Raw genomic sequence first — 10,129 nt, forward strand, 5'->3', positions numbered from 1 at the left:
AGAAAAAAATAAATAGATTTGTTTTGCATTTGTGTCATTTGTTTATTGAGCACTAGATGGCGGTGGATCCCAGTATCTTTAATATTGAGAAGTGCATTAAAAACAAAGTATATAGATCAAACCATCATATAGATGGCAAATTACACAAAGCAAAGTTATGTTATTTAAATAAAAAGATAAATGTAAAGATTTTGGGGTAAATGAAAATGGGTAATTTTACAAAAATGAAAAGGCACTTGCAGTATTGACTTAATCTCTGTCTGATATGAACATGAAGGCATCATAGAAGATATGTTGATGATCTTTATTTTGCAAATCACAATATTTGTTTTCATAGTCGTCTTCTAAAATGAGGTTCAGCCGCTGACCCAGTTTGTCACCAATCAACTTGGATGTTTTGTTGGTTCTTTATTAAAATAATAGCCCTGTAAAAAAAAAAAATCAAGATTGAATTTGTGTGAATGCAGCATCCTCGAACTGAGTTCTGCATAGAAAATAATTTTTAGTTTTGTAATAAATTAGGTTAATAAAACTTACGCATGTATATGTTTTGTTCTTATTTTAAAACGATTTCTGTGAAAATCACACTTTTAAACATTTTAAAGCATCACAATAGAATTTTAATAAGACACAGTTGTATTCGATTGAAAGTGTTTATTAGAACGTTGTATTTTGTTCGCGTCGCGTGCGTCGTGCGTAATGTTCGCGTTGAGGATGCGCGTGCTGAGATCCGCCAGCTGAAACGCGCAATAAAACATCAGCGAGAGCTCGATGTCGCTGTCATATCAAGAGTTTATTCCATCTTTTTGACACTCAGGATGATTCGACTTCGTTTCAAGCAACTATTTTAAGTTACTTCAACAGTTATCATCGGCTGAATGTGGATTTTGGTGAGTTTCATTTCTTATATGTTCAGTGTTTAGTAACTACAGAACTTGTCAATCTGTATCTTCTCTGAGGCGATGTGTAAAAATCTGTTTGTTGTTACACTTCCACACCTCCTTATTCTATTTCCTTCTGGTTTCTCCACGTTTAATATTGTTTGCCAGGAGCTATTTGGAGAAGAGAACAATGCTTCCACCTGGAGACTGTCTGTATGCTGGAAGGAAAAGGAGAAAACCTGTGCAGAAACAGTTGAGTATCAGTTTATTAGCATGACTGTTTTAACAAACCATTAGTGTAAATACAAAAACAATGAGAAATCATTTGATGATAAATATGTAAATTACTTTTATTATTAATGACAATAATAATACATTTCAATTCATGTTACATTTCATTTCCAGTTCTCATTTCACTGTTTTAGTGGCAGTGTTAATACAAATAATATACACAAATAGAAAAATAACTAATGATAATAAATGTGTATAATATTGTTATCATTATTATTGCTAAAAGTAGTAGTAGTGGTGATGATAATAATTTTTGTTATTATTATTATTACGTAATTGTCATGTTTCTGTACCATTTAGTCCTTTGGATGCCACACAGGTTTATGATATAATTTATATCTTCAGGAAACCAGAGAAAGCGGGTCAGAAATCGAATCCGTCCAAGCGTCATCGCGACCGTCTGAATGCAGAACTGGATCGGATGGCGAGTCTTCTGCCCTTCAGTGCAGATGTCATCTCCAAACTGGACAAACTCTCAGTGCTAAGGCTCAGCGTCAGCTTCCTGCAGGTTAAGAGCTTCTTTCAAGGTAAGAAGGAATGTTTCCTGGCAAATTTCCCTGCTAAAACTTTGAATTACAACACTTCATACATTGGCTCCTAAAAATTATTTGAACACTTTAAAATAAACCTGATGTTGGTTAACGGACTCAAACTCATCTTTGTGTTTCACTCAAGCATATCCATAAAATTTGATTTGTCTGTTTTGTGGTTTTGTTTTAGGATAAATTAGTAGTACTTTCTGTCGCGTTTACATTTTTATATGGAATATATATATAGATTTCATTTGCAAAAGTTTATGGAAAACATTTCCCCCTCTTGAATTTTTCCTCCCACGTGTTCCTTTAAATTTTTAGCTCATATTCTTAGTTTGCATGTTAAATTATTTATAATACAAAGCAGCATAACTTTAAAAATAAATTAGTTCACTTTAAAAATAGCTTTTATTGTACTTTGGGGGAAAGCTGGCCAAACATGCTGGTAAATACACTTGCAGGTCTTCTGCAATGTAGAATAATGGGATTTATATCAGGAGAAGCCATATAAGGACAGGTCCATGTGTAGCTTAATGTAATGTAGAGATTGCCCTCTTGCACTCACATGCTGTTGGTTGTGACCGTGTCCAAACGGATCAGTGTTGAGCTGTTGTGTGGAGAGCTGGCAGTATTTGTGTGCTGGCAGGTGGGCATCTCTCAAATGTAACTGAACTCATTAACAAAGTAATGGAGAGTTATAAGAACAACCTTTAGCAACTAAAAAGGAAGCAAAGCTGTGTGCCCAGCATCTTATGCAATATGCAGTGTTGACCGTAGATTGCCATGCTATTCATAATTTAAATTCAAGTCACATTTATTTATTTAACGTTTCCAGGTGTTTTTGCATAGGTTTGTGTATTTGAGAGAGATTTTACCCAACCCACTTTAGATGATGAAATTCATAACTGTCATGAAAACAGTCATTTATAATGCAAGATCCGACCCTGAAGAACTTGAACCTTCACGGATCTCGGTTTGTGTCAGCCTTGATCTTTCAGTTCGTAAAGATTGATGCATGTATTACATTCAAACATCAGCATTTTAATGTATTTATCTTCTCAAGGCCATTTGCGTTTTTGGTCTGATCTCATTTTCTGTCAGCTTTCAAGCCGTAAATTATTGACAAGGCAATGAAATATGTCTGAAATTCTTGTCAGATTAGAAGTTGAAGTGTAAACTGGAATGTCATCAAAAAGGGTGGAAAGGTTTTAATTTTTATATGAAAAAAAAACTGTCACGTCAAAGAATTTGCTTTGCTACTGGTAGACCGGTTAAATTTAAAAACTTTTGCTAATAATTAAAATTATTTTATTTACCAGAACCTCATTTATTCAACACTTTCTTGATCTTTGTTGTAAAATGGGGAGGTGGGTCAATCAGTCTTTGACGGTGTCTCAGTTGTTTCTCAAAAACAGCAATGAGATTCAAGTCACAGGTTAACTCAAATATCAGACCTGCTACTTTAAACTCTATATTCTTACTTTCTATATTTCATCATTACAAAATAATGTAATGATGAAAGTAATTAAAATATCTTTGTGACATACAAATTTCAATAGAAATGACATTAAAGTATATTTTAGTTTACCATAAATGTTTGTCAGTACATTCAGCAATACACTTTCACATATACCATATTTCAAAGGCAATAGAAGTAATTATGAATAAAACCATTTATTTTGAAGAATGTCGTTGAGGAATTTATGTTCCACAGAAATGCTCACAGGTTTAGAATGACACATGAGTGAAAGATGGCAGAATTATCATTTCTGGGTGAACTATCCCTTTACATTAATGTAGGTTTACATCGGTGTTAAAGCATAAGAAGCCAATTCTCCAAAATTTTCTCCTCTCTGTCTGTGCCTGTATTGTGAGTTACTGTTCAGATTGGTTGTGCATGACTGAAGCCGTGTCTGATCCAGACGCACTCTTTTTTCATTCTCCACCACAAGTCTTAAAACACAGCGGGAAACCCTGTAAAAGCCTTTGTTGGCCCAACACCATTTTTAGATGCTTGTTCCATGCAATTATAATCAAATCATTTTGATTGTCGCTTGGCCAGATGAATTCCAACACATTTCCTGGCCTCTCGGGATGTGGAGAGTGTAAACTGACCTCACAAGCTTTTCTGTATTTCCTTTCAGGATTAAACATATTGCTCATAAAGTGCTTGCCAGTGCAAACATCATTATTGCTAATACATAGGATTAGCGATTGAAACAAATCACTAACCTCAAGTATTATACTTAAGTTTGTAACAGCCTGCTCAGGTTGGGCTGCAGATGTTTTAATTGTTAAAGTGAAGTCACAGAGAGTGACTCCTGAAGGGAAGCCTGTAATGATAGCAGAGATCCACCGTGTGCAGTGCTTCTGTTTGCCAACACCATTGCTTAAAGTTTGCAGCAGATCTTGTTACTGGCAACACTACTATTAGACACATATCTGCTCTGAATCTTAATACACCAGCATGCACTGATGCCTAATGATAATGAGACTAATGATCATCATGATAAAGCTGTTTTGCAATAATGATAATAGTAATAATTATTAATTTCAGCTGTAGATATGTTTTTTTTAAATAAACTTTATACTTTAATAACTGTAAAGTTCATGCAGATTAATTAAATTATTTTTACACCTACAATAACACATTTATTTTGAGGTTTGGAACATGGATTTACATTTTGAATTATTGCTTTAGATTTAAGTATAAATGTTATTTAAAAATAGCAAATTAAACTGAAAGTACAAAATTTTTAAATGCACATTTTTCGAAGATCTTTTGTGTTTTATTTAGTTACTGAACTGTCATTGCTCTTTTCTTTCATAAATTTATTTGACCATCTATAGCCACCTTTAAACTTAAAAGATGACACTGGCCGAAATGTGTTGAAATAAATAAAATACTACTCAACATACCTTGTTAATATGAATGCATTTTCTGGAACTATGGAAACATACCGGCAAATTTATGCCAGAACATTATCTGTTTTTATGAATTTTCTTACAGAACAAGATGCACGCTAAATGTCAGGACTAGGACAATGTTTGATGAAGCAGCATTTTGTTTTAGTCTAAAACTTGAGCTTAGTCAACTTAAATACCATTTTAAGCACTACTGTTTCCTTTAGAAAATGATAATGTACTTTGAGAGTTAGTTGCAGTGTGTGAATAACAGCTTATACTGCACATCAGGGAGTAATTGAGATCCAGAGAGAGAGAGAGTGAGTATGTGTGTGGGATGTAGAAGAGAAGGGGGTTATGGGTAATGAATGCTCCACTGGCTCCTGGGGAGCGTTCGCGTGACTGCAGCCTGGCAAAGTCCCCGCCTTTGAGAAAAACACTAAGAGGGGGAAGATGCAGATCAGCTTTTTTGCTTCTGTTTAGACCATTCACAATCCACTTTTAGTGGCTACATGTTGCCTTTTGATAACCACTTGATTGAGTGCTTTTAACATTTTCAGTTTTTCTGGTAATAGACCAAGCTAAGATCCAAAATCTGCAGTTTTTCTCAAGAAATAAGCACTTTGTGGGTTTTTTTTTTGTATCTTTGCATTTTAAGTGAATTGAATAAATATTGTGTTCAGTAAGTGTTTTAAAATTTGTCCTTCTCATTTGAATGTCTCATCACCTTAGTGGTTTCCAGTGATATGTTCAATTCCAAAGGATTTTTTCTTTCATAGCTCATGAGAGCTTTCAGTTGTTTTATTTAAATATTTACCTCTGAGGTATCTTTGGTGAATAGAGTGTTTATTTGAAAGAAATATTTTGTAATACTATTAACGTCTTTAGTCTCACTTTTGTCCAATTTCATCCATCCTTGTTGAATATAAGTATCAATTTAAAAAAGAAAGTTACTGACAGTTGTATAACATGGATCAGTTGATTCAGTCTTGGAAGAATTTGAGACACGTCAGAGTTCATTTTAAGATCTCTGACTGTAGTATATTGGCAGAAATGAGCACAGTTTAAGACATTGTTTGTGACATTTGGAAACTCTTGAAAAGAGGTGTCATTTTAATAATGTAGGAATGTAATACTGATGAATTCGTCATCAGTTGAAGACTGGGCTGACAGCAGCAGGGTGATTGTTCTTCGCAAGGGAATGATGTTGGCTCTGGTGCTCTTCCACACTGAGTGTCCAGTATCATGTTAAAATTTCCCCCCAGTGAACTCACAGTTGTGCAGACGCTTGGCAGCAGCCAGACCCTCCTTGGCAAATTCTTCTTGCGTGCAATCAGGAAAATTCCATCTCGCATCTCTGTCCTGGAAACGTTCCTCTGTTTGTTTTCATCTTGTAAGAATGTGTGCTAGAAACTGATAAATGATCCAAGCGTCCAGCATCATGCAAGTGCGTGAGTCTCCAAACATCTGTTTTAGCATGGGACAGAGGATTTTCCCCCTCCCTTGCATGAGAAATCCCTGATTTTAGTTATCCCTTGTTTAAATCCATATTTGATCTTTATGTTGTGCATACACTATAAAAAAAAAATCAGTTTTCAAAGATTATTGGAGTACGTTTTACATGAAAAAACTATTTCAGTCTTTCAACTTAGAAATTGCAAGTACATTTCAGAATTAATTTCTGAGTAAAATTGTTTCTAAGATTATTTTCTGTTTATGTGCATATGATCTGAATGCATTTTAATTCCCTTAAAATGCTAGTATTATGTATTGTCACCCTAACCATTCAAACAGCTATTTGTTAGCAACAAAATGCAAAGCTCAGCATAAAAAGCTGCTTCTAAAGAGCTGAGATATTTATTGTCGACATCAAAATTTCCAGTAAGAACATTTATGGGTTCCGTGTTTGTTGGCAACCGGAAGGCGGTTCCTTTGCACACAATGTCGTGCAAACGACTAATAAAAATGACCCAGATACAATATAAAGGAGTGTTGCGTGACAACTGTAATAATGTTCTCCTGACATGGTGAGACTTTGTGCAAATCCTTTATTTTCTCCTTGCAACACATTCAGTTCCCTCTTTCCATTAAACTCTTTTTATGTCCGTTATGCAGCTTGGAGACTGACTCTCAGTCACTAAATAAATGACATTTTTAAATTCTTTGTGATGTTATTTATTATAAATGCCATTTAGGGATTGTGAAGCATTCCTGGGAAAAGTTTTCAAATCAATATGCAATGCTCAATAAAACAGAATTTATAATAACCGTCATGTAAAACAAGATTAATACCGTAAACAGATCCGTGTGCCAGCAGACTGATGCATGATCTCATGTGAAGACTGTTTCCAAAATCGGGTTCTCTCTCACACAGCCATTAGTTCACAAAACGCACATGTTGACCCCTCTTTGGCGAGGTTAACCCGAGTTCAGTTGGAAAGCCGTTGTCATTAGTGCTAGTGATGTGAAATAATCTGCCATCGGAGCGCATGTGGCTGTGCAGTGACCTGTTATGTTTGTGTCACGTGACCAATTTACCAGGTTTGATGGTATGAATTGAAGGATAGGATAATTGTTCAATTGAATGGATGGATTTAGTAATGTAATGTAAATTAGTAATGTAAATCAGCATCTTAGAATGATTTCGGAAGGATTATGTGACACTGAAGACTAGGGATGTGTGGGTCTAGTCGACTAAACGGTACAGGTCCTGCTAGTCGACCCTGAAAACAATAGTCGATTACACGAGAGAGAAAAAAAAACATGATAGTTTTATCATTCACATTACCATAATTTTAACGTTACATTTAAAACATTTTAAATAACAAGTTAAAATAAAACTTTTGAAAATGAATACATATCAAAATATATAAATATATTAAAAAGCATATGTTAGCGGAAACTACCTCAGACCTCGCATGCGTTTTCTTCATGTAAGTTGCGGCGAGCTCAAAATGACCACGCAAAAGACCAGCAAGGTGTGGGATTATTTTGAATTTGAAGGAACGGAAAAGTTGTGTGTAAACTGTGTAATGTCAGATTGGTTTAAGCCTTACAATAACGCTACAGGAGCGATCATATTCAATACAGGCACATCTGCGTTAGCTTGGAGGCTAGCCAAACCCAGCAAATGTCAATCATGTCATACACTAAAACCTGTCGCTGCAGTCCGCGATCCCATCCGAAGACCCACTTCGGTGGTGGTGCGGGATTTCCAGGATCTTTTAGAAACTGTCTGCTCGCTTGTAGTTATCTCTCTGCGTGCCTGTGACTTCAGTTCCTGCCAAGCGCTTTTTTTTTCAAGTACAGAATCGCCTCTAGTCCCATCTTTCACCAGACCACGTTAACATGTTAAATTCACTGAACAAAGCGCAATTTAGACAATATAGCCAACATGAAGTAGGCCTACATTTCCAAAAGCCATTTTAATGCTATTCCTTGATAAATTTTCCTATCGTTTTTGACTTGTTTTTAATATGTTGGCTAACGTTATATGAAAATGAAGAATTCTGCATTGCTCCAGCCGATCTGAATACATAAGCTGTGCTCTAGTTTGTTGAGTGTATGCTTTTCCTTTTTTTTCTGTTTAACGACCGCCTAAAATTAAATGATGATAACGCTAGGCAAGCATATGGAATAATCGTGACCTATTTTTAGCAGAATTCATTGAGGGATTTGACAGTGTGATTCAAAGATTAAGTATTTCAAGTGTAAGCTCTTATATAGACACGCCCTTTTTTTTGCCATTTTTGGGGGGTTTCTAGTTTTTAGACTAGTCGGATAAACTTCCGCTTAAACGACAGTCAAATTAGTCGTAGCGCACATCCCTACTGAAGACTGGCGTTTGAATCACAGGAATAAGTTACATTTTTAAAAAAATATATTCAAATACAAAACCATTTTAAATCGTAATATTTCACAAAATTACTATTTTTACTGTATTTTTGATCAAATAAACAGCCTTGGGAAGCATAAATGACAAAAGAAAAAGTCTTACTCCAGAATGTTGGGTGAATGGATGTATGGGTGGTCAGTCTTTTAGTCTGGGCAATTTTCATTTGTGTTTAAAGGAAACTCTGGCCCTTTAAGAGCCTGTAGTAAAGCTGGGTTTGCGTGACTGTAGTTCACCAGAGCCTGACCTCAGAGAGACGCCAGTGAAAATGATCTAATGATCTGTCCAAGCAATGTACAAATAACTCTAATACTTCCTCCTCCTCCTCCTCCTCCTCTTGTATCCCCTATTCTACCTACAGCACACACATAATGGGTGAATTAACTGAATTCATCCGAGCGTTACATTCCTTACACACCAACAGTGAATATGTATTCATTGCTGGACAGAATTCTCTTTTAATGTTTTCTTTTTTGGATATAAAAGACATTAGCAAAGAAAGGAAAATGCTAGAAAAAAATGACATGATTTGTGTGTGCATTATATTTTAGAAGAGAATAAACCAGAAGTATGCAATTTATGAATTGTGTGCCCATGAAGTCATGTTTCTTTTGCACATGTGATGTGAAAGAGACATAGTAGTTCTTGATTATACTTTTACAAAGTGCTTATCAGTGTCAAAGTTTTATGAATTTCACAAAGGATGTTTTTAAGGTTTCCAAGGGCAGGTGTGGACTTTATAGAAATAAATCCACACACTCATCTCCAGTTCACGTTTGTAGTATTTGTGGATCCTTTGTTTAAACATGTTGAGTTTTTTCCAGTGACGTTTTATGCAAGAAATGTATTTGTAAACTCTTTTTGTACTAAAATGTGCTATAATGCACTGGAATTTTATTGTTTTTAATTGTTATAACTATTTTTTGTCATCACTGCTTTGATTGATTTTTTTTGGACATTTCTAAACTGAATATTATTGTTTACAGCTCAGTTTGACTTGAGGTTTGGCAAATACTCTACTTAAGATATGATCTCCGAAGCAATGCAGTATTTTCAAGATTGTGATAAATTGTTTGTGTGCAACCTAAATGATATTCATGAGGTAAGTCGTTTTTGTCACTCCATGACAATTACAGGGATTTGTTCAATGAAAGTCAGTGGGGTCTAGTGATGTGGGTCAAGGTAGTGAGGGTAAATCCTGTGCTTGAGATTTTTGTTAAAGACATTTAGCGAGGTACAAAGTACAAGGAAAAAGAGAGGGTGAGTCTGTTGAGTCACTGCGTACAAACACACATCTGTTCGTAAATCTAACCTCAATTGTCAAGAGCAGATTTGGTTTTTATTTCCATCCCCTCATCAAAACAACTGTGGTGAAATGGCTGCCTTTGGACAGACATTTTGTGAAAAGTAGCTCATCCACCTGTAGATTTGGGCTTGTTTGGCTTCAGACATGAAGTGAATGAACTGAGAAGGAGTCTTTAGAGAGAGATGCTAGAGATTTCCCTCATGTTATTGAGCACAGGTTTGATTTAAGTGTGAGTGAATGATGATATATTTAGATTTGGTCGATAGTCAGACATATGGAGTTACAGTTTAGCAACTCTGAATAGTACAAATCAAACGTCTTT

At 35.3% G+C, this 10,129-nt stretch overlaps 1 protein-coding gene across 2 annotated transcripts in view; it reads left to right on the forward strand.

The window, feature by feature from the left end:
- Positions 1–685: 685 nt before the first annotated feature.
- Positions 686–10,129, forward strand: part of LOC306881243 (uncharacterized protein) — an 18,670-nt gene continuing 9,226 nt past the window's right edge. For both annotated transcript variants that reach the window (XM_079435240.1, XM_079435241.1), the window contains exons 1-3: positions 686–890; positions 1,050–1,133; positions 1,518–1,699. In XM_079435240.1, the coding sequence (XP_079291366.1) occupies positions 1,072–1,133; positions 1,518–1,699 (244 nt within the window). In that variant the 5' untranslated portion in view covers positions 686–890; positions 1,050–1,071. The remainder of the gene's footprint in view (positions 891–1,049; positions 1,134–1,517; positions 1,700–10,129) is intronic.

Source organism: Barbus barbus, assembly GCF_936440315.1.
Source record: "Barbus barbus genome assembly, chromosome: 15".
Lineage (NCBI taxonomy): Eukaryota > Metazoa > Chordata > Actinopteri > Cypriniformes > Cyprinidae > Barbus > Barbus barbus.